The 25,328-nt window shown below is 36.5% G+C and overlaps 1 protein-coding gene across 4 annotated transcripts in view; it reads left to right on the top strand.

Moving 5' to 3' along the window:
• INTS6 (integrator complex subunit 6) overlaps nt 1–25,328 on the top strand; it is a 104,394-nt gene that overhangs the window by 14,681 nt on the left and 64,385 nt on the right. For 3 of the 4 annotated variants that reach the window (XR_011466299.1, XR_011466298.1, XM_070380351.1), the window contains exon 4: nt 6,614–6,703. Coding sequence is in view for 1 of the 4 variants with exons in the window: in XM_070380351.1 (XP_070236452.1) it covers nt 6,614–6,703 (90 nt within the window). In the remaining 3 variants the exon portion in view is untranslated. Of the gene's footprint in view, nt 1–6,613; nt 6,704–15,401; nt 15,541–25,328 lie in introns of those variants that run through there. The other variant, XM_014482655.2, reaches the window with a different exon arrangement.

The following is a 25,328-nucleotide window of genomic DNA, read 5'->3' as shown; positions in this document are numbered from 1 at the left end:
GTTAAAAATATTAAGTATATAAATATTGTAAATATTGAAAAAATTCTGGTTGTGATTTTCAAGTATCTGAAGTTTGAGCAATATTGAGCTAAAGAATGTTATTGATTCTGGTTGACTTGTTTTACACAGTATGTATTAAAACCTTTTCTCAATTCTGTATAGTTGTAAAAGTGTTTATTAGTATTATGATTAATAAGACTTTGGATGTGAATTGCATTCTTAGATGCTTTTCTTCTAGAAATAAGTTTAAAATAGAATATTTTTAATATTAATGTTTCTATATTTTTTATAGAATTTGATTTTTGACAATATAAAGGGAAGTGTCAGAAAGTTTCTAAATGAATATGAGGTGGTTGGTTTATCATTTTAGGAGACCATCTATTGTTACTTCTTTATTATCTATGGTATTAGAGGAAAATAGGGTAGATAATGAATGCAGGCTTCATTTCATATTTTTACTATTTATGCAGATTCCACAGAGATGTAAATAAACGGGACTTAAAGCTTCTAGTCTTGAACTTAACTCACAAAATTTTTAGCTGCCATCCTGCTAGGTACTTGTCCAGTATATGCATGAGAACCTTTAGTGATGTAGTAGTTATTTCTTAAAGCTGCCCTTTCCATTTCTTCACATTTTTACTTGTTGTCACTGTAATTTGCTTGAAAAGGAAATTTTAAATAGGAAAAAAGCACAGGCTGTTTCTGAAAGTTTTTGATTTTCTGCTAGGTAATATACTTTTAGCCTAGCCATATAACATTATACATCTAAACATCTTTTTTGTTGATTTCCATTGGCCATAGCTTTCTTGACCCATAGTAAAATAGCTCACTGGTGATAGATGTTGGTAAGCTGAAGGTACTGTCACAGGAGAGAATCAGAGAGCAGATCTCTGGTGCCCATTTTCCCTGTCCTGGGAAAAGTGTAACATAGACAAGCACTTGGCTGTCCTTCTGGGATTTGTTTAAAGCACCGATATCATGGTGGAGCATGGTGGCATGGAAGGAAAACTTGAGCCCTCTGGTCTTGCAGCAGAGATAGCCACTAAAAGGTCTACTGAATATTAGAGCTGCTTTCCTTTCACTATCACTTCAAAAGATAATAGCTAAGACAAGCTTAAGGGTACAGTAAAACTCCTGTGGGGCACCCCCCCCCAACCCACATTTTAAATTCCTTGGGTAAAACTAAAAATTCTGAATTTGAGAACCTGGTTAGTTTTTATTTGAAGGAAAATTAGGCTTATTTTTACATTTTAAAAACTATTTCTGCTGAATGCCAATAACTTGTTTTAACATTTCCAAAGCAATTTTTGCAAAATTGCAATAGGTTTTAGTTGGATAAATCTTATTTTAATTTTATTTTTAAAACTTTCATATTAAGATTTTTATGCCTTACTTTAACATCACAATAATGTTAAATTATTGAGAGAATATATGTAAAGTGAAAGTTTTTGTATTTATCTTTATCAGAACTCTTCTCAGGACTTTTGGCTGATATTAAATTTAAATATTCTAAATGACAAGATTTCCATCAATAAATATCTCTAGAGGTAGATTTATACTTTGCGCAGTATTTTTTTTTTTTGGGTACATGTCTAGATTCTTTATGCCAAGAACCAGGGTTCTGAGAGGAAAACATCTGAGTTTAATTCTGCTAATGGCATAAGTAAACTTTTAGTCCCTCTACTGGCTGCCTTGGTCGTAGCAGACCTTAATTTTTTTTTTTTTTCTTTTCAACTCTAAGATAAAGACTAGCCTTATGACTGAGGTGAATTTTGAGGTAAATTCTAATATGAACTGTCTCCAAATTGAGTGACTTCATAGATATCCTTGTTAAGAATAAAAATGTAAAATAGTGACTCAAGTTTTGAGAATTATTAAACTTTGCTGCTGCTGCTGCTAAGTAGCTTCAGTCATGTCCGACTCCTTGCTACCCCATAGATGGCAGCCCAGCAGGCTCCGCTGTCCCTGGGATTCTCCAGGCAAGAACACTGGAGTGGGTTGCCATTTCCTTCTCCAATGCATGAAAATGAAAAGTGAAAGTGAAGTCCCTCAGTCGTGTCCGACTCTTCGCGACTCCATGGACTGCAGCCTACCAGGCTCCTCTGTCCATGGGATTTTCCAGGCAAGAGTACTGGAGTGGGGTGCCATTGACTTATCTGATTAAACTTTGCAGAGTTTTGTAAAACATGAAAAAAATAATCTTGAGATACTGACAGACAACTAAAAATGTGTTTTAGTTTGCTGGGTAAAAGATAGTAAGAAAGAGAAAGATTCCAGTTGTTTACATGCTTTTGCCAAGAGTAAACATACTAGAAAAGGCAGAGGAGGAACAGCCTAAAACTATATGTAAGAAAACTTTATTGGTACAACATGGTCTGGTCATTTTCTGCAGGATATTTAGAAGTTTATGCTTAGATAAATGTTAATACAATCATTTTTATATGGAGGTTGGGATAATTCTTCCCTGGGGAAATAAAGAAACCTCTCTTTGTGTGTAAATTACGTTCATTAAGTCATTCTAATTTTTATCAGAACACTGTTCCTTTTCTTAGTGTGATTCTTGACTAAACTGTCTCACCTGAGAAAGGAAGGGGTCTTAGGCACAGTAGAGTTAAATGAGTAAAGACGTGAATGAGGATGGCTGTATTTTTCTTTACTTTTTTCTGCCTTTGATCTTTACTTGTATTTTCTAAAATTTAAAAGTCATTAAAAGCTTTTAATATTATTTCATTTTTTAATTTGTATATATATCGTGTCTGAAAGTTGATTGAAGTTATAGAGTTTTCAAAAAAGTAAGTAATACGTACAACATTTTGTTTTACTGTGTTTTTCTTGGGGGAGTGGTATATTGATTTAATATAAAGAAAAATTGATATGGCATCACAGAACTGCAGGAAATAAGACATCACTGAGCAACAGGAAACCAAATAATGGAATAGTCCTACCGTACATAGTTAATTTTACTGCAGGTAGAGTATATTAAATAAAACCAAACTGATTGTAATCCTGTAATACTGGGGGATTCCCTGGTGACTAATCCTAATACTATAATACTGGGGGCTTCCCTGGACAAAAACTCGCCTGTCAATGCAGGAGACGCAGGTTCTGTCCCTGGGTTGGAAAGATCTCCTGGAGGAGGAAATGACAGTCTGCTCCAGTGTTCTTGCCTGGGAAAGCCTATGGACAGAGGATCCTGGTGGGGTCTACGGGGTCGCAAAAGAATCGGACAGGGCTTAGTGACTAAACAACAACTGCAATTGTAATACCATTCTTTATTGCATGAAATGGCACAATCCAGGTTGGTGTAGAATTGTATTCAAGAGAATTTAGCTGCTGCTGTTAGGACATTCAGATGCTTCAGAAAGACCATGCAATTTAGAGTTAGAATCACTTTCTGGCTTTGCCAAAATCAGTTGTGTGACTTAGGGTTATATTGTTTAATCTCCATGATTAAACGTGTTTACTTCACCAAGTTTTTAGGATCAGATGAGATAAATATAAGTGTTTATTGGTATTACCATTATAGTAATTTTAGGCATAGAATCTGAAGAGTATTACATGTACAAGGCTGCAGTAAAATATCAGTTAAGAGCTTTGTTGTCAAGAAAAACTAACTTTGATTTTAATTTTAAATTTGGCTTAAATTTTCATAACTTAAAGACTTCTTGCTAAGTTTTAATACATTTGAACTTGATTTTTAGACATTATGGTTCTTAAATAAGTATGTGTGAGTTTTTGGGTGGATGGCATCATCCATGAAGTTTTTAATAACTGTACATAGTTGTTTAATTATAAATATGACAAATTCTTTGGCTTTTGAAGGATAATTATAAGTGTGCTTAAACAGAAATAAGAGTAGATGGTTTTCAAACTTTTGAACAGAAAATATGACTTTGATTTAGGTTAGAATATAAAGGTGATTCAGAGATACCTATGCAAGTATTTAGCCCATGCCCTGGTGGCATTAATAGATTTGCTGATTTGTTTCTTAAAGGAAGCAAGTCAGTCAAAGTAGTTTTAGCTTAAGGATGAAAGTGAGATACAGACGAGGATGTCTTGATTTTATCTCCTTTTGCCAGATTATATTTGTAGCCAAATATGATATTTGTAGAGACGAGGAGAGGAGAGTTATTGTATGTCCATTGGTACATACTTTTATCATGTATGAGAATAGAGATTATGTATCATGCAGCTAACAGTTCTTGATGTAGAGTAGTCACTCAGTGTTTGAATGGCAAACATGAATGAATGGACAGTGGATGACTGGATGGATGTAAGTAGGAAAGAGGTGGAATCTTCTTACTGCCTAGTGTAATAAGTTTGGGAAGCATTCATTTATATTGTGGTAAAGGTGACTTCTATATTTTTTGAAGCTTGTTGAAGTTTGAGTAATTCTGATTGGCTCTGTGAACTTGGACAGGTCTATATGAGGCTATAGTCAGTGACTTAAGTGTCCAGTGCTAAAATATTTTGTGCTCAGTGCTGAGGAAGAATGATGACATGATCCTTGCCTTCCGTGATTCAAACACAAGAAACAATAGCAAACAATACAAGATGGTGTGTTTTTTAAAGGTATAGTAAAACTGTGTTAACAAAATTTACCATCTTAACCATTTTCAAGTGTAGAGTTCAATGGTGTTAAGTATATTCACATTATTGTGTGAGATGCAATATATTTAAAGTGAACATAAGGAACAGATGCTTAGGGAAGTATATTCAAAATGTACTCCATGAAAGCACTCCAGGTCTAGTTTTATTTGGGGAAATGTTATGTTTATATTTTTATTTAAGTTTGAAAACTACCACTATTAAAATTTGGAGAGGGAAAGGGGTGGGGGGGGTGCGGTGAATTAGTCAAGGCCAGAGTAATCAGGGAAAGTTTTAAGGCAGGAGAGGAAGGCTTAAACTGGGCCTTAAAAAATGATGAGGAATTAGATGGGTTGTGGGCAGGGAAAAGGAAAAGCATTCTTCATGAGGGAACCAGTCAAAGCTCAGAGGTTGGGAATGAACACTATCTGTTTCTAGATTGAAGAGGAGATCCGTGTTATGAGAATTTATTGTGTATGTTGGGGGTGAATGGTGTGAGAGGCAGCAGAGTAATGTAAAGTTTTCCAAAATGTGTTCCATCTCCCATGATTGTTGTAGAGGAAGAAGGGAGGGGAAATCACATCCTCCTGCAAGGTTCTAAGAACATTTGAATGCAACTGCATTTGAAAGCCTTTAGAGGTTATTCCAACATATTTTAATTTGATCTGACCAGAAGACGTTTTCTCTATTGGAACCATTGTTTCTTGGACACTAGTTGGAAAAATGTTTATGTCACTTATATATATTTACACTTTCTTGACTTGATCAAGAAGTTTAATATACCAAATACCACTTGCTCCCTCTTTACGATTAGGTTATAATCACAATGACTATATGTGGAAACTGCTTGTAAATTCAGTCAACAAATGAGTATGTGCTGTAATCTGCTAGTAACTGAGAGTTATATAAATGTAAGGGAAATGTTACAGAACTATAAAATATTACATGCCACATCCTTGCTATTCTGTGTGTGGTCGGTGGACATTACTGTCCTAGCCTGCTATCTTGTTAGAAATGGGAAACCTTAGTCTTTGTCCCAGATCTACTGAACCAGAGCCTGCATTTTGTTAAGATCTCCAAGTGACTCATATGCATGTTAAAATGTGCATGTGACACATGCTGTTTTATGTTGTATCCAGCAAAACTTCTTTCTGTCCTTTCTTGAACACTGTTAGTAGCAGAGAATTCAATACCTTTGATTTCAAACAGTTACCCTCTCTAACTTCTACGTTTGGTCATGGTTTTGTCTTAAAGAGTTATATAAAATATGCTTCATGAGCCATTTATGTGTAAAAAGATAAGCTTATGTTTATCTGAGTCCCTAACAGAATCTGTCACCTAGAATTGATCATAGTGTTGTGACTTGGCCAGGGATTTGAGTGGAAGTTAGTGAAGTTGATTGGCCCTAACTGCAGAGCTTTTAAGAGCCTGTGCCATTGTTTCATTGCCTGTGCTGCTGCTGTTTTTTTTACTCCTCTGGTCAAGCAATTTCTTTCAGTTGCCCTCCTTCTTAATTTTGACTTTTCATATTGGACTGTTTTGCTAAACTCAGGGCAAGCCTAATGTTTCTTTGGAATCAGCTCATGGAGCCCTTCCATCTCTGTACTGGATCACTTGGCTAGATACTTTATAGGCATAGATTACTTGGTAAATGTTGAGAAAGTTAAAAATTATTTTAATGTGTAATATCTAAATATTTTAGAATTGAACTGTAGGGTCCCTTTTAAGAAGTTAAATACTTTTAATTACTTAAGTATAGATCTCACTGTGAAAATTAATACAGTACAAAAATGTAGAAAGAAATGAAAAATCCATTTTTCCCTCAATTCCAACCCTTCAAGTTAACCCCTGTTTAGTTTATGTTTCCTTCTAAACCTTTTTTGAAAATTTACAAAAGTATAGTTGTAAATAAAATTTAAAAACAAGAAAAGAGGATTTATATACTGTTCTGAAAATTGACTTTTTACTCAGAAAAATTAAGCTCATTTTTAGATTTTAATATGATCAATATGTTTTTTGACTTTAGGGAAGAAACCCCTTTTTTTTGGAGCCAGCAATAATTATTACAATTACTGATGGGAGCAAGTTGACTACTACCAGTGGAGTCCAGGATGAGGTAAGTTATGTTTATATTTATCAGCATGGATTATGCAAAGGCATTTGAAAAAAATCTTTATTTGTATAGGCATTGTAGGATATTGAAACCTTAAATAGGTTCTCTATTTGATGCAGTCTAGACTCATCTGGCTCCTAGAGCTCATTTACCTTCTCTGTTGTTTGTAGCACTGGCCTCTAATTTTTCTTGAATAGGAATCCCTTCTGTGAAAAATTTTGGAGTTACTACCCATCTCAATTGTATGTGTATTTTTGAGTTTATATGAGGGTCACAGTGTCAGTTACAGTAAATTTAGTAAAATGAGTTCTTATTTTGAGGCTCAAAAAATGGATGCAGCATTTTAATAATGGCTTCTTGTTTCAGTGGATTGTCATGTGCGCTCCACTGTGGAGACTCCTAGAGTAAGCAAAGCCAAGAGGTTGGCTAAGTCTCGGAAAAGTGAAGGTTTTTAGACATTTTAATTCTTAGTCAAATACTATATAAATAAGTGAGAGCTAGCCTCACGTATTCTTTGCTAGCATGCATTGTGCAGAGTTGGGTGTGTGTAGTGTGATAAGTTCAGTGCAAGGGATTCATCTTGACTTTTAAGATGTTTTTACTGTAATATTTGAACTGCTCTTGAATATTGTGTTTGTTTATTAAAATATGTTGGTATGGAAAGGAGGTGGTTTAGGCTATTCTCTTTTTTGCTTGCAGTTGATTTAGAATCTTAATTTTAATTGTCACTGTATTTACAAAGGGTGTAAGTAGGAAAAGTGTAGTTTTTAAGTTCAGTCATTTGTAGAAATACTTCGATTTGTGTGACATTGTGGAATGCAAATTGGATATACAGTCCTGAAAGTTCAACTACTTTCTAGCAATGAAGTTTGTACCTAGCATCCCTAAATCTCTACTCGTCCATAAATAAATTCTTGCCTTACCTCATAGGGTTGTTGAATGACTGAAATGAAATGATGTGAATGAAAGTACTTGGTAGCCTCTAATGAAAAGAACACTGTATAATTCTACCATGAAGCTTTGGAACTAGTATAGAATCGTTATTTCCTGATCTTGACTTGAGGGGAGGAGAGCCAAATTTATTTTGTTTGAACAGTTGGTGTTGAAGGGGAATTTAGGATATAATTCACAGAAAAACAGTTGAAAAATTGGTAGATTAAAATTTGTAATTAAATAATTTATAGACATAGCTATGAAATGCTCCATAGCTGACATTAATGGATTTTGGGGCTTTCTTAAACTTAGTTGGACTGTATAGCCAATTATATTCTGCCGTTTTTCAGAAACAGACATTGATTGTGTACATTAAGAGTGAACAGGTTGTTTAACTTCAATTTGAAAATTTCAAATTTTTCCCACTTTGCCTTCCTTTTGAAAAATTTGAATGAGTAATCAGGTCAGAAATACTATGATTTTGTTTTGTAGTTACGATTGCTACAAAGGTACTTTTCTTTTTTATTTATATTTTACCTTTATATGAAGTAGTCCTCCATGTGAGATTATTCAGGGTACTCTGTCTTACCACCTGTGTAGAAATTCCCTTTGGGGTTCAGTATATTTTGTTCCCGTATATCTAGATCTGCTTTGTTTGTGATAATTTGTTTTAGCTTTACAAAATATCTTGAAATATGGATATGGATATTGGAATTGCTCACCTTTTGTCCGAGGTCCTTGGGAGAGATACTGGAGAAGTAGAACTATGTGTTTATACTAACCTAAAACTCATTCCTAGTAAGGTTGGGAAGATTTTCCTGTGGGCCAGGATCTTAGCTTTTAGTGCTGTTGTATCTTCTACAATAGTTAGCATAGTACTGAGAACAAGGCTTACACTGAAAAAGTATGGATGTAGATACAGCTATATTGAGTCTGATAGTCAAAATCAGAATTGATCACAACTTCTTATCTGAGATAGACAATCCATTTGTTATGAGGCAAAGATTATTTTGGATATGCTGTTGGAACATAGGTCTGTGAGTTGTTTTGGGTTTCAAGTTTAGGAGTTTCTTTGGTCATTTTCATGTTGGGTTCTTAATATTCCAACAAGACTCACTTTGAGGGCCAGAGAATGTATCCTGTATGTGTTTGTTGTGGAAGGTTAATTTTTTGCTGAGATGTGATATACTTGTCTCTTCTAGTCCAAATAATTAAATAATGTGATTCATTTTGAGGACAATTATCAATTTATAAAAGGCATAAAGACGCTTTTCAGTTTGCTCATTTTTTTGTGAGTGTGTGTGTGTGTGTTATATGATCTGTATTGTAATTTTTTTTGCTAGGAAATAACAAGCAGAATATTGCCTTTGCCTCTTTTTCTTCAGTCCTCTTAACCTTTACCTTTGGCAAAACTTAATTCTTTTTAAAGACTTACTGAATGAGTGAGTGTTGATAATTTCCACATTAGATATGTGTGTATAATTCTTGAGTAGCTGTGACTGCTGTTGATGTGGCCTGTTACTATTTGTAGAGTTGTGCATCCCACCCATACAATGCCCTTTGTTCAAAGTTCTGTTACCTCACTTAGTGTATTTGGTCTGTTCTGCTAGTGCTGTTTTCCAGTAATAAGTGTTCCTGCTGCTTTGAAATCATCCTTATGGTGTATTACTTTTTATTTTACAAATGAGGAAATTGAGATCTGGGGAGGCAAAGTGATTTGCTCAAGGTTATAACATTTATTATTGCCAAACTCTGGATTAGAATTGATCTAAATTCCAAAGACATCCCAACCCCCTCCAGACCCAGTGCTTTTTCCCTGATGCTATCTGCTGTCTTTCTGTTTATTACTGTATGTTCTTGAAATTTGCATTCTACTTACCTGATTTACTGTTGTCTGCTTCCCCTCTCTGTATATTTGTGACATGGGTATTATGTTCCTGTTCTCTAAGTGTCCCTTGAATGACCATTATGACCAGGGCATTTCTAGGTAGTGAAGATAACAAAGATGAATAGGGTGGGTTTCTGGTTCTTAAGTTCACAGTCCTAAGGGGAGGATTGTCTGTTAAATGGTTTTATGAATGATAGAATAGAGATACATACTAGGTGTATGGAAGCACTAAAGGAGGAGAGGAGGGTTAATATTACCTATCCTGTGCATGTATCAAATCCTGTGTAATGTAAATTTTTAGTCATTTTAATTTTGATCAAATTCAAGGATCTTGTGATTCCTTATAAGATGTGGCTCATAGATTACATCTGTGAAAGTTACAGAGAAACTTGGTACAAAGTTGTTTTGAGCCTAGAAAATAGTTCATGGAAAAACTTGGTGCCATATCGCCTCCTGACCTGGCTAAATTTGTACAGGCCAGAATGATCTAATTACTTATAACTTGTTTGTCAAAATAATAACAGGGATACTGTTTCCTCTATGACAGGTCATCATTTAGCAGTGTGTTAGGGGTTGGAAGAGAAACAGCATGTGTTATGGATGAAACTTCTGAGCAATCATTTTACCTTAATTTATGATTTTAATTATCTTTTTTGGCCTTATTTAATGAAAATCCAGGCCATTGTCTTGAGTTGTTCATGAGTGTGTTTCTAGTGTAGTGTTTTTAGATAACTGTAGAAATTTTGATGATGGCTTATGGTAGAAGAATATGTGTGTATCTTTTGACTTTTTTTCATTTTCAATGTAGTTATTTGATAATTTTTTTTCAGTGTTTTCATTTATGAGGTAGGAGTTAGATGGGACCTTGAATTCTGATACATGAGAAATCTGTGTATTTCTTATTGCCATAGTCATCTTTGGTGTTGATAAGCATACTTGTGGTCAAATACTTCTAGTATCATTCATCATGTTATGTTACTAATGTATCAGATGTTTTGGTAGATTCACCAAATTATAATTAGAGTTACTAAAAAAAAATTTCTGGTTTTTATTGCTTGAGAAGATCTTTAATACTCTTTTGCAATGGAAAACTCTGCTGTGCTATGATTCCAGGAACACGTGGCTAACTATATTGCTCAATAAAGTAGCCAGAAGAAATCCTGCCAGTCCCTTCTTGGTGATGAATGACATTCCAGGATCATGTAGCAGTTATTTTTCTCTTCCTTGAAAGTGCTAATAGTAGTGTTACCTTTCAGATACTGAGATTTGCTGAAGACTCTTTGCATCTCTTTATCAATGTTGTGATTGCCCTATCGTTTTAGAGAAGATATTTGCTGTCAAAAAAACCTATTGGCTTTTGACATGAAAAGTTTTGCCTTCTTATGAGTTTTCCAGCTTTTTAAGACAAACTAGGACAGCTACTTTTATAACTTCTTGAAAGAGTACTTGTTTGTAGAAAGAGAAATGTCTGAGTAAGCTCAACTGTGTATTAAAGTGGCTGTCCTTTGTGATCTTATCTTTCATTTTTTCAGTTCTCAAAAGTTGATGCAGAAGTCCCATCAGTCTTTGAGATGTGGACTGGTATTAGTGATTTTTCTGGATCATTCTGGGCAATATAGAATGAATTTACCTTTTATAAGGATAATCTATAGTTAGGATCTATAATTGTAGTTTGCATTTAACTCTTCATGTTGTGTAATGTTTAAAAGACAATCCAGAATTTTAAAATGTTTCTACTATCTGAAATCAGAAACCACATCTCCATCCCCCCATAAGTATTTTTGTTTCACTAAAGCTACCAAAATATGTGCCAGAAGCTGTTGAAACTATTTTAATCGTGCAAAGATTTTTAGACACATATTTTAAATTGTTGTTTCTCAGTACTTTTAGAATTTGGGAGACTTTTATTTTTATTTTTTTCTTTTTCAAAAAGACTTCTAAGGAATCTTGAAGGATGTTATTGTAGTATGGTAGAATGTATTAAACAGATCTGTGTATAAATGCGTTCCTGAGTTTTCATTATCAAGATTAGCTCCTGTCTTACTGATTCAGATGTTCTGAACATATGTATAACATGACTAAATATGTTAGTCTCTATTAATTCAACTTTCCAGGAACATTTAATAAGAATTTGTTGGATGTAGATCATTCACATTTTCTTTTGTACCCATATTTTTGGCCCTATTAAATGTATATATATATCAGCAATTATTAGTATTTGAAAATATGTAGTTATAAAAATGCACAATTAAAAGGGTTGATGATATATTTTAATACTGTAATGAATTTTCAGTAATCACATTTGCAATACCCTTAAAATATATATTTTTTCAAAGTCAGACTCTTAAGGATTTGAGTTTGAAATCAGCAAAGAGAAACTCTTAAAGATTGTCTCTGAACAACACTATGATAGAATAATTAAAAAGAAATGCTGGCTGATCACTCTTTAGTGAAGTTGTATGGCTGCAACTACTAATGTATTATCTAGAATTCTGTATTAAGCTATACCAAAATAGTTTTTATTCAGAGTGTGAGGCAACTTCACCCTGCATTTATTAGCCTGTCAGAACCAATAAGCAAAAGCAGTCCCATACATGTAAGGAAAATTTCATTTGTAGACATTTCTATTCTTCTGATTCTAGCTCTTCCATATATAAATGACTGATATTTAGCAAAGTGGTTTTCAGATGGCTGCATCAAAACCACCTGAGTTTCTTATAAAACGTACATGCCTCAGCTCTGGTTCTGGACATTTTGGTTCCATTGCTCTGGGCATGTACCTAGGAATCCGTACTTTTTTCAGTGTGTCCAAGTTGATTCTGATGCACAGTCTGGTTTGGAAACCATAGTTTCAGAACATAACTGTAACTACAAATAGATACATTTTTAAAGTACAAAAAAAAACACGTGAAAATAAACCACTCTAACAAAGCAAGGTAAAACTGTTTTTCATGTACATGTGTAGCAATACATGTGGCTTCCTTTGTGGCTCAGCTGATAAAGACTCTGCCTGCAACGCGGGAGACCTGGGTTCAGTCCTTGGGTTGGGAAGATCTCCTGGAGAAGGGAAAGGCTACCCACTCCAGTATTCTGGCCTAGAGAATTCCATGGACTCTATAGTCCATGTGGGTTGCAAAGAGTTGGACGTGACTGAACGACTTTCACTAGCGATGTTTTGTTTAAAAATTGACTCTTGGCCTTTAGAATTGTTAAATTTGGGAATTGGGTGTCTGAAGGGTATGGAATAGGTCTTCTATGAATACATTCGTTATTGTGTTTGGTGTAACTTAGAATCCGTTATTGGATAGCTGTGAAGTAAGCTCTGTACTGACTGTAGTCAGTCTTCAGCTGCTACACACGATGTGCTCTATTGAAGAGGACTCCCAGACCCTGAGACTGAGATGGGGAGGACAGGGGAAAAGAGGGGAGAATTAGTTCATGTTTCATACTATTGGTTATTTGGCTTAGGAGTTTTTATCTAAAGGACTATATAGTTTTCTGTTATCTTTGTTATTCCTTAATTCCTGATTTGGATGTTTGTAACTAGCATTATTTTAAAAAGTGGTATGTACATAGAACTGGTGATAGTTAAATTTAATTTTTACTTACTAGAGAGTTGCTGCTAAAATACCCTTCTATAATGAATTGTTCCAATTTTGAATGCTTAAAGTATATTTTAGATTAATTCAGCAATGATTTTTCTTGCGCTGCATAGTGACTTTGGTTTGTGTACAAGAATAGTGGCATACCATACATCTATATTTAGTATTGCTGTAGTCTGTTTACTGAGGACACAAAGATGGAATTAAGCAAAGCTTTTGCCCCGGCTGCTGCTGCTGCTGCTAAGTCGCTTCAGTTGTTTCCGACTCTGTGCGACCCCATAGACGGCAGCCCACCAGGCTCCCCCGTCCCTGGGATTCTCCAGGCAAGAACATTGGAGTGGGTTGCATTTCCTTCTCCAATGCATGAAAGTGAAAAGTCAAAGTGAAGTCGCTCAGTCGTGTCCGACTCTTAGCGACCCCATGGACTGCAGCCTACCAGGCTCCTCTGTCCATGGGATTTTCCAGGCAAGAGTACTGGAGTGGGGTGCCATTGCCTTCTCCGTTTGTCCCTAGACAACATTATCTTTGAAGATAGGAAAGTAAATAAGCATTTTTAATACTCTGAGGTAAGTCTCATGACAGAAATAGAGAAGCTAAGTTTTGAGAAGTGAGTAAGGAATTGAGCCATGACACTGCAGGAAGAGGGAACAGTGTATATAAAAGTATGAAAACAGTGTATTGGAAGGTGGTAAATTATATGATGGGAGTGTGGTCATTGTAAGAAGGAGGACTGTGTGCTTGAAATGCCGGCAGAGGCCAGATAACCATCCTAAGGAGGTGATTTTGTTAACGTGTGCCGAGGAGGTACTGAAGATGTTAAGCAGATGAGTCACATTTTAGTAAGTGTACTTTGCTGGAACGTGAAAGAATGGTAAACTGGGAAGAATTAGCAGACTATCAATACATGCAATAACCCAGGAAAAACATGGGATGTGCTGAAATGAAGCCAGTGCCTTCGTAGGAAGGCAGAAATCTGAGTCAGGTATGCTAGGCAGGACAAAGCAAAGCATTTGACAGGGTTCTGAACAGGGTCCATGCTTGGATTTCAGAGGGTTCTGTGAATTACCTGAAATCTTTATCCAGATACTGTCTAGATGTGTATGCATATTTTTGTGGGGGACACAGGTCAAGCTTTAACCATATTTTCAGACAAGTGAAAACAGAATATCATAGTTTAATAATATTTTGAGGTTTCCAGCATGGAAATCTGTGTGGATTTGGTAGTGGTAACTGAAATGGGAATATGGGATAAGTAGTAGAAAAGAATATAAAATAATTGTTTGATAAAGTATCATTATTTTTAGGGTACAGATATATTAAAGGAGTTCAGAGCAACTTCTAAGACAATAAGCATAAAGACTTTTTCTTGCCTTTTAACGTTATGTCTTAGGAAAAGTGATTTGTATTTAAAACCAGAAATAAGCAGAATTTTATCTTTGGATTCTGATAAAATTTTTGTTTTGAAGCAGATTAAATAAACATTAAGTCGTTTTATTATTTATCTGATCTTTGAGTTGTTTTGTTTAAAGCCATAACGTAAGCATCTTTTAAGTGCTTATTTTAAACAAGCGTGAAGATTGATATTCATAATGCTAGGAGCACTGTATGTGTGTGAGGGGTATTCCTTGTAGTGTCAAGTCATATATAAAGAGGATGGAAACTTAATTCCTTTTCTGTTCAACAGTATGTAATTTAAGAATACTAGTAGATTGGCTTTGACTGCACTGACAGTTTTCTGCCAATTAAACTCAGTTCAGGTCTGCCTGTTAGGTGTATTTCATGCCTCTCTAAGTCAGATTACAATTTGAGAGCGTGAAAAGGCTGAAAACTTGGACTTCGGTTGGGACACGTTTGCCTAAGCCTGAGGCTGTTAGTTTTTTTTGTAAATACCTTCATTATGTTATTTAGGTGTGTTCCATAAATAGTTATTATACATAACTTCGACTTTGAAGCTTTCTTTTCAGGTGTAATACAACAGATTTACAGGTTTTTAGACTTGCGTATTAGGAATAAATGTTGTGCAGTGATTGGAATGGTACTCAAACTGATCTACTTCAAGGCAAGGCTACATTTTGACCTAGACAAGGCTGTTTTGGTATATTTTTCCCCACGTTCTGTCTTTTCAGGTTGAATTACTGATTTTTTTCCCCCTTTGTTTTGTTTGTTGTGGTTTTGATGTTTTTTTTCCTTTCAGCTAAAGGAGCAGTCCAGTGGTTTTCAAGAAGTGCCAAAGTGCACTGACTGTCTCACGATGACTGGTGCCTCAGGGAGGGTCGTGATTCCTGGATACAGGATCGACCTGGTCCTGGATGTCACTTCAAGCAGTCAGATCGTGGGGAAAAGCCTTGTCTAATGGCTAGCCTTCCTCAAAAGTCTGATGCTAGTCATCTCGGAAGGCCTCAGAAAGAGCCTTAAAGGTGAGCAGAGTAGAGTGTAGTTCTCTCTGGGGGCTGTGACTATTTGTCGGAGAACCTGATTCAACACAATGATAATCCTAACCTGACAAATCCAGGTTCAGTTGGTAAATTCAGTTTATAAATTTGTTGAGCATGGCAATCAAACCTCAACTTTTGAGTTATTAGAAACCACCTTCCTAACCTTAAGGACCTATAAAAGGAGGAATGTGGTATTTCCTGGGTCCTTCAGGATCTTAGGTTAGTATCTGTTGTCTTAAATGGAAACAGCCTACAATCACAGCTAAGGAACACTTTCATTACAAAAGCACTTTATGTTAAGTACTCGTGGATTAAAAAAAAAAATCTAGTGAAGTATTCTGTTAGCTTATATGGTTTAGTCAGTTCAGTTTAGTCGCTTAGTCGTGTCCGACTCTTTGCAACCCCATGAATCGCAGCATGCCAGGTCTCCCTGTCTGTCACCAACTCCTGGAGTTCACTCAGACTCAAGTCCATCGAGTCAGTGGTGCCATCCAGCCATCTCATCCTCTGTCATCCCCTTTTCCTCCTGCCCTCAATCCCTCCCAGCATCAGGGTCTTTTCCAATGAGTCAACTCTTGGCTTGAGGTGGCCAAAGTATTGGAGTTTCAGCTTTAGCATCAGTCCTTCCAATGAACACCCAGGACTGATTTCCTTTAGAATGGACTGGTTGGATCTCCTTGCAGTCCAAGGGACTCTCAAGAGTCTTCTCCAACACCACAGTTCAAAAGCATCAATTCTTTGGTGCTCAGCTTTCTTCACAGTCCAACTCTCACATCCATACATGACCGCTGGAAAAACCATAGCCTTGACTAGATGGACCTTTGTTGGCAAAGTAATGTCTCTGCTTTTTAATGTGCTATCTAGGTTGGTCATAACTTTCCTTCCAAGGAGTATGTGTCTTTTAATTTCATGGCTGCAGTCACCATCTGCAGTGATTTTGGAGCCCAAAAAAATAGTCTGACATTGTTTCCACTGTTTCCCCACTAATCATTTATCAATTATATATCAGGCAGTTGGGCTTCAGGGCTTAGGGCAAATTGGAATTTGATTTGTCTGTTACACTGATTTTTTAAAAACCATAGGCACTTTTGAAGCAGTTCAGATATATGTAACACATATTTTATTGCATTCAACTTGAAGAATCAGTACTATCTGCATCCTTTGAATTACATTTTTAACCTCATAGAAGATTCCTTAGAGATGTTTTGAGTATTTGGGTTTGAAAAATGTTTCATCCTAGGCCTCTTTCTCTGTGCTTTGAAGCACTTACAGAACCCAATTGTTCATATAATAATTTTGATTACTAAATTTTCAAGTAAATTCTAAAACTTGTCTGTCCTAATAAGACTTACTAGGTTTTTTGTTTTAAAAAATTTTGTTAATTGATTCACCTGTATTAGTTAATAATAATAATACTATGGACATGCACCATCCCTAATGTATGCACATTTTTATATTTAGTAATTTTATATCACTGATGTGTTAATATTAGAAAGCATACACAAAAATAGAAGTTTTGAAAGATGAGATGAAAAAACTTACATATAGGCAGTTGTGATATTTTGTTTCCCTTCACTGTGCATCATGATGTAATTCCGGTTGGCAAATTCTTTTTAAAGGCCAGATAGTAAATATTTTAGGCTTTTCAGCCCATATGGTCTCTGTTGGAACTACTCAACTCTGCTGTTGTAGGGTAAAAGCAGCCACAGACAATACTGAAATAAATGAGTGTGGCTGTTTTCAATTAAAATTTTGTTACTGAAACAAGCTGTGGGCTGGATTTGGCTGGAGGACCATAGTTTGCTGACCCCTGGAGTGTACCCTGTTTTGTAGACCACTGCCCTAGACCTTGCATTTGTGTTACACTATGTCTGCTAGGTCCTTTTACCTTCAGTTTTAAGAGTACAATGGATCCTCCTTATTGAGGTGAGCAGAAGAATGTTAGCAATTAGAACATATTGTTTAATTGAACAGATACTTATTGAATACCAGTGATGTTCAGACACAAGGTTAGGTGCTGGGATGAGTTTGGTAAGAGAGAGAGGTAAACAGTTAAGGCATGGTGTCAGAAATAATTATAGCACATATTGCTGGAGAAGGCATTGGTACCCCACTCCAGTACTCTTGCCTGGAAAATCCCATGGATGGAGGAGCCTGGTAGGCTGCAGTCCATGGGGTCACTAGAGTCGGACACGACTGAGCGACTTCACTTTCACTTTTCACTTTCATGCATTGGAGAAGGAAATGGCAACCCACTCCAGTGTTCTTGCCTGGAGAATCCCAGGGACGGGGGAGCCTGGTGAGCTGCTGTCTCTGGGGTCGCACAGAGTTGGACACGACTGAAGCCATTAGGCAGCAGCAGCAGCAGCAGCAGCACATATTGCTGAGAAAGTGAGGCTGGCGCTGGGAAATGGTATATTAAGTTGGACTTTGAAAACTTAATGAAAGTTTGTAAAGTAGATGAGTACAAGGGAATAAAAGGTGATAGAAGAGAGCATTGGAGGACCGTATATACCTCAGTAACTGATTGTTGGCAGAGTGTGCAAGAAAGAAGCATGGCCCGTAGTGTGTGCTCTGCCGAGGAGTGTGGACTTGGCCTTATAGGTTGATGGTAATCGTTGAGGAGATTTTAGTAGAGGAAGAAATGATTGGATTTGGATTTTAGAAAGACAGTGGCAGTGGTGTGGAGTATACAAGGAGTAACTATTTTGGGTAGCCTTTTTTTTTAAACCTCCTTGTAAAAGAGATCACAGATTGTTTGTGGGTTAGAAGATAAACTTGGAATACTATTTAGCAACGAAAATAAATGAACTGTTAACATGCTACAGGGTGGATGAACCTCCAAAATGTTATCCTAGGTATGAAAGACCACATGTTGTATGATTCTGTTTTTTAAGGAATGTCCATAAAATAGATTAGTGGTTGCCTGGGAATGGACTGGGGACTGACTGCAGATGGAAATGAGGGATCTTTTCATGGTGTTGGAAATGGTCTAAAACTGGATGATCTAAAATTGATCTAAAAATTTACACCACTTTGTAAATTTACTAAAAATAATTGGATTGGACACCACTTTTCCTTTCTTTAACTTGAAGTATAGTTGATTTACAGTGTTGTGTCAATCTCTACTGTATAGCAAAATGACTCAGTTCTATATGTATATACATTATTTTTAAAATACTCTTCTTCATTATATATCTCAAGAGATTGGATATAGTTTGGATTAGACACTTTTAAAACTGGTTGCATTTTATGGTAGGCAATTATAGCAATAATACTAAAAAATTAGACCTCACTTTTGAAATTTGTTGTAGTAAAACATATTGTTGATTCTCAAGTAATTGCTCTTTGCCCTGAACAAATTATTGATCTTCCACTGCTGGAACAAAAAAATAAAAAGGTGTTTTTTCCTCTTTAAGAGTATACACTGCAGCTATAGAGTGTAACTGTAGGAACTAGCAACTAAATACATCAGGTTGTTACTAAATCTTATTGAATACACTTTGACTCTTATGTTTAAATTTTTCCTTTCCTTATTAAATATCATATGAGGAGAACCATCTTAAATGCAGTATTGGATAATTCTCAAAAGCTAGAAGTAGCCTAAAGGAAATTTACTTCCTTTTTTCCCCCAAGGAAAGAATTGCTAAAGAAAGAACCTGATGATTTAAAATTTTAAGTTTTTTCTTCAGTCTTAACATAGGAAATAAATAGAAAGAATACAGAGCAATTGGAAAATAGTTAATTTCACTCAATAAATATTTATTGAGGCCCTACTGTGTGCTAGGTACTGTTTCTTAAGAAATAAATCATGAAAGGTTCTTATTATGTGCTTTTATTCCTGGCTGCCAAAATTTATGAGTTTGATTGTAGTAATTAATAAAACATGTACAAAATTAATTATATTACCCTTTATTGTTTACAAGATAATTTCACATCTTACTAATTCTGTGAGAGTGAGGAAAATGAGTCTAATTATAGCCGATTCCCAAGTAAGAGGCAGAGGTTGGACTTGACTATTGGTTCTTATTTTTACTTGAAGTCCATTGCTCTTTATACTCTATTGTGGGATTAAAAAAATAAACCCACCAACAACAGTGCAGTAGTATTTAAAGATAGACATATAGATCAATAAACAAACCCATGCATTTTCGGTCAGTTGATTTTTGAAAACGGAAATAAGACATTTTAATGGGCAAAGAGGAGTCTTTTCAAGCAGTGGTAGTGGACAACTGAATACCCCCATGCAAGAGGGTGAAGTTGGACTCTTAGCTGACGCCACATTACAAAAGTGAAATCAAAATGAGTGGGCAGCCTAAATGCGAGAGCTAAAACCCTTGAAAGAAAAAAACCTAGGCATAAATTTTCATGACCTTGGATTAATTAGACAGTGGTTTCTTAGACATAACACCAGAAACACAACCAAAAAAAATTAGATAAATTTGACTTCATCAAAATTAAAAACATTTGTACTTCAAAGAATACTGTGAGGAAAAGACAGTTAACAGAATAGGAGAAAATATTTGCAAATCATATATAGGATAAGGGTCTGGTATCCAGAATATAAGGTAAATAAGCAGGGTGACATGAGAAATGCTGGGCTGGAGGAAGCACAACCTGGAATCAAGATTGCTGGGAGAAGTATCTATAACCTCAGATATGCGGTGACACCACCCTTATGGCAAAAAGTGAAGAACTAAAGAGCTTCTTGATGAAAGAGGAGAGTGAAAAAGTTGGCTTAAAGCTCAACATTCAGAAAACTAAGATCATGGCATCTTGTCCCATCACATCATGGCAAATAGATGGGGAAACAGTGGCTGACTTCATTTTTCTGAGCTCCAAAATCACTGCAGATGGTGATTTCAGCCATGAAATTAAAAGACGCTTACTCCTTGGAAGGAAAGTTATGACCAACCTAGATAGCATATTGAAAAGCAGAGACATTACTTTGCCAACAAAGGTCCGTCTAGTCAAGACTATGGTTTTTCCAGTGGTCATGTATGGATGTGAGAGTTGGACTATAAAGAAAGCTGAGTGCCGAAGAATTGATGCTTTTGAACTGTGGTGTTGGAGAAGACTCTTGAGAGTCCCTTGGTCTGCAAGGAGATCCAACCAGTCCATCCTAAAGGAGATCAGTCCTGGATGTTCACTGGTAGGACTGATGTTGAAGCTGAAACTCCAACACTTTGGCCACCTGATGCGAAGAGCTGACTCATTTGAAAAGACCCTGATGCTGGGAAAGATTGAGGGCAGGAGGAGAAGGGGACGACAGAGGATAAGATGGTTGGATGGCATTACTGACTCAACGGATATGGGTTTGGCTGGACTCTAGGAGTTGGTGATGGACAGAGAGGCCTGGCATGCTGCGGTTCATGGGGTTGCAGAGTTGGACACGACTGAGCTACTGAACTGAATCCAGAATATAAAAGGAACTCTTAAGACACAGAAATAAAAAGACACACAATTAAAAAAAATGGGCCACAGACTTGAAACATTTTTCCAAAGAAGACCATTGGCCATTTGTATGGCCAATAAGCATGTGAAAAGATGTTCACCATCGTTATTAGCTGTTAAGGAAATGCACATCAAAACCATAATGAGATACTACATTTTCATCAACATTTCCTTTAAAAAATGGATGAAGGAAATGTTGATGAAAATGTAGAGAAACTGGAACCCTCATTGCTGGTAGGAATATAAAGTGATATAGCTGCTGTGGAAAGTAGTTTGACAGTTCCTCAAGAAGTTTGACACAGTACCCTGTGACCCCAGAACGCTGCTCCTTGGTATGTACCCAAGAGAAATGAAAAAATTTCCAGTAAGCCAGAAGGAAAAACACCAATACAGTATACTAACTCATATATATGGAATTTAGAAAGATGATAACAATAACCCTGTGTACGAGACAGCAAAAGAAACACTGATGTATGGAACAGTCTTATGGACTCTGTGGGAGAGGGAGAGGGTGGGAAGATTTGGGAGAATGGCCTTGAAACATGTAAAATATCATGTATGAAACGAGATGCCAGTCCAGGTTCAATGCATGATACTGGATGCTTGGGGCTAGTGCACTGGGACGACCCAGAGGGATGGTATGGGGAGGGAGGAGGGAGGAGGGTTCAGGATGGGGAGCACATGTATACCTGTGATGGATTCATTTTGATATTTGGCAAAACTAATACAATTACGTAAAGTTTAAAAATAAAATTTAAAAAAAAAAAATAAAATAAAAATGCTCAAAAAAAAAAAAATAAAGAAGTCAATAAACAGAATCGAGTCCAAAAAAAAAAAAAAAAAAAAAATTTCCACATAAAATGTCTTATCAGTATTATTTATAATAGCCAAAAAGTAGAAACAGTACAATGTTCATCAACTGATGAGTGATTAAACAAGTGTGGTATATCCATACAATGGATATTATTCAGCCTTAAGAAGGAATTAAATTCTAACATACACTACAATGTGGATGAACCTTGAAAATATGCTAAGTGAAAGAAGTCAGACATAAAAGATTCCGTTTAAATGAAATGTCTCAATAAGCAATACCATACAAACAGAAATAATGGTTGCTAGGATTTAGGGATAAGAGGAGATGCTAATGGGTTTGGAGTTTCTTTTTTCGGTGATGAACGTGTTCTGAAATATGTATATACTCACATGTATTTTTTGAAAAATTGAGATAATTGACGTAACATTGTATACGCTTTGGCTATATAGCACAGTAATTCTATAGTCATGTATTGTGAAACAATCACTAAAACAACTTCAGTGAACATTGACCACTATACACAGAAAAAAATTTTTTTGGTGATTGGAACTTTTAAGATTTATTCTCTTAACAACTTTCAAATATACAGTACAATATTGCTGACTGTAGTCACTATGCTGTATAACATCCCCGTGACTTCTCTCTTTGTAACTGGAAGTTTGTACTTTCTGATCACCTTCACCCATTTGCCTGCCCCCACCCACTTCCCTTGTGGTTCAGCTGGTGAAGAATCCACCTGCAATGCGGGAGACCTGGGTTTGATCCCTGGGTTGGGAAGATCCCCTGGAGAAAGGAAAGGCTACCAACTCTGGTATTCTGGCCTGGAGAATTCTATGGACTGTATACAACTGAGCGACTTTCACTTTAAAATGAGGGGCTTCCCTCATAGCTCAGTTCAAGAATCTGCCTGTAATGCTGGAGACCCTGGTTCAATTCCTGTGTTGAGAAGATCCCCTGGAGAAGGGACAGGCTACCCACTCCAGTATTCTTGGACTTACCTCGTGGCTCAGCTGGTAAAGAATCTGCCTGCAGTGTGGGAGACCTGGGTTCAATCCCTGAGCTGAAAAGATCCCTTGGAGAAGGGAATGGCTACCCACTCCAGTATTCTGGCCTAGAGAATTTTGGGGTCACCAAGAGTCGGACACAACTGAGCTACTTTCACTTGCCTTTATATTTTTGATTGAGTTTTGGTGCCACTTAGGTGTTCTTCCTTTTCCCCTTATTTCCTACCTTGGATATCTGTATTCCCTAATTGGGCGTGAAAGTCCTTTATAAATTTATTCTAACTTTTCCCATGGTTTATTTGGTTTTTACTACCTTTAAGTGCTTCACCAACACTGAATTGACCCCATTGTTCCTTGAGTACATGACACTCTTACTTGTCAGAGCCTGTTCCATAATTTTGGAATGTTTCCTGTTTCTTTCCACTTTTCTTTTTCTAAAACCTACTCCGTGTTTGCTGAGGCATGGGTCAAGTGCTCTCCCCGTAGTGCGTTTAGGCCTTTAGTTGTGCATCTTCTCTGCACTTTCAGGGCTTTCTTGTCACCCCAGTTTATGGTCATCATTTCATTTGGTTACTTATCTTTGTGTTTAGCTCCTGGCAGGCCCCTTTAATTTAGGAATTCTTATCTTTTAAGTTTCAGAAATGTTCTTATTTCTTTAATGATCTTTTCCTTCCCGTGTCTCTGTTCTTTCTTTTTGGATGTCAGACTTCTTGAATTGATTTGTTACAGTCATCATCATCGTTTATTTTTTTCTCTCCCACTTTCATCTTTGTCTTTATTCATTTTAACGAGGTTGATAAAGGACTTGGCTTTTTGCTAAGTTTTATATCTTTTTTTTTGGAGTAAGATACATATAACAAAATCATTTCAAGTGAAAAATTCAGTGCCATTTAGTACATCCTTTTTAATAACGTTCTCATACTAGGCAGACACATAAAGGTGCTGTAACAGTGAATTGTTCTTTCTAATCCTAAGCAGCAGGTTCTAGGATAGGCAGATGTCTTTCACATACCTTTTCTCCATCAGATAATTTCATCTTGGGTATCCTTGGATTTTAAACTATCCTTGGATATAAACAGAAAAATAACCGAGGATTATGATTGTTGAAGGGTAAAATCTTAGGGAAAGAAAGAATGGTGAAGGACTAAATCTTCTACATATATTGGGAAGGAAGAAATGTAAATGAATCTATAAGGGCCTGATAACTATTTATATGGATTTTTGTTGTTGTTCATTGAGTAAGAGCTAAGGCTGTATTACATTTGAGGAAGTAGATTTAAGAAGTACTCATTTTATTTGAAGCTTTTTTCCCCATCTACATTATCCAAGCAGATCTGAGTAATGGGACTAGAGTGGGACTTGATCCCTGAGGAGCCAGCTTCCTGTTTATTACATCACAAAGAGACGTTCAGCGTTGGTTTGATTAGAATGGGTGCTTCCCTGCCTTTAATGCACAGTGTGTCTTTGAATGCATATTGTCTGCCACAAAGCAAAAGAATAGACTAGCACCCAGGTCAACTTTCAAGGATTCGGGAAAGCTTCTGGAAAGATACTGATTTTTATAGGATATTGGTTCAGCTGCTGTAATTGGGACAAAAGTATTAGTGGCTTAAAATAGGAAATTTCTTTTTCTCTCACGTCAGAGACAAACTGGTTGGTGGCTTGGGAGGTACTGTGGTTCTGCTCCAGCCGATTGTCTAGGCCCTGGGTTCCATCTCCTTTGTTGCTTTGATCTGAGTGGTTGATACTGGTTTTAACACACATCCTAGTTCAGTACTTCAACTGACTATAAGCCTTTGGGAAGGAGTGCAGGATATGGACGGCAGGCAGCTTCCTAGTATGGAGATGACCTAAGCCTTGTATATGGCAGTTCCAGTCAGAGTCCATCAGTCAGAAGCTGGCAGAATAGAAAATGGGGTCTTTACTTGGGCGGCTGTGTGTCCAGAAGAAGTTGAGGGGTTTTGATAAGAAGAAAGAAAGATTAGGCTTTCGAGGGCCAGTTTTTAGTTTCTGAAATAAAAGGGGTGGTAAAGAATTAATTATGCTTTAAAAGCTTTGGGAACATCCTTATCTTGTAGTTTGACATCTTGTTCTAAGTTTATCTTGTACATTTTGCCCCAGACCTGGAATCATACCAGATTCTGTGTACTTGGAAATGATATATAGAAACCATAAATCTGGATGTTGTTTTGTTTAGTTGCTCAGTCATGTCCAGCTCATTGCGACCCCATGGACTGTAGCCCACCAGGTTCCTCAGTCCATGGGGCCTTCCAGGCAGGAATACTGGAGTGGGCTGCTACTTCCTTCTCCAGGGTATCTTCCTGATCCAGGGATTGAACCCACGCCTCTGTGTCACCTGCATTGGCAGGTGAATTCTTTACTGCTGAGCCATACCCACCTTTACTTATACATTTATTTACTGTGTACAACTTCAGGATCTCTTATAAAAGATGTCTTAATTTCCTTCCTCCACCCTCACCTAAATTTTTAGAAATATA

The sequence above is a fragment of the Bos mutus genome, chromosome 12 (assembly GCF_027580195.1).
Source record: "Bos mutus isolate GX-2022 chromosome 12, NWIPB_WYAK_1.1, whole genome shotgun sequence".
Classification (NCBI taxonomy): domain Eukaryota; kingdom Metazoa; phylum Chordata; class Mammalia; order Artiodactyla; family Bovidae; genus Bos; species Bos mutus.
Note: the sequence above shows the minus strand (reverse complement) of the source record. Positions and strands in the feature narration are given on the sequence as shown.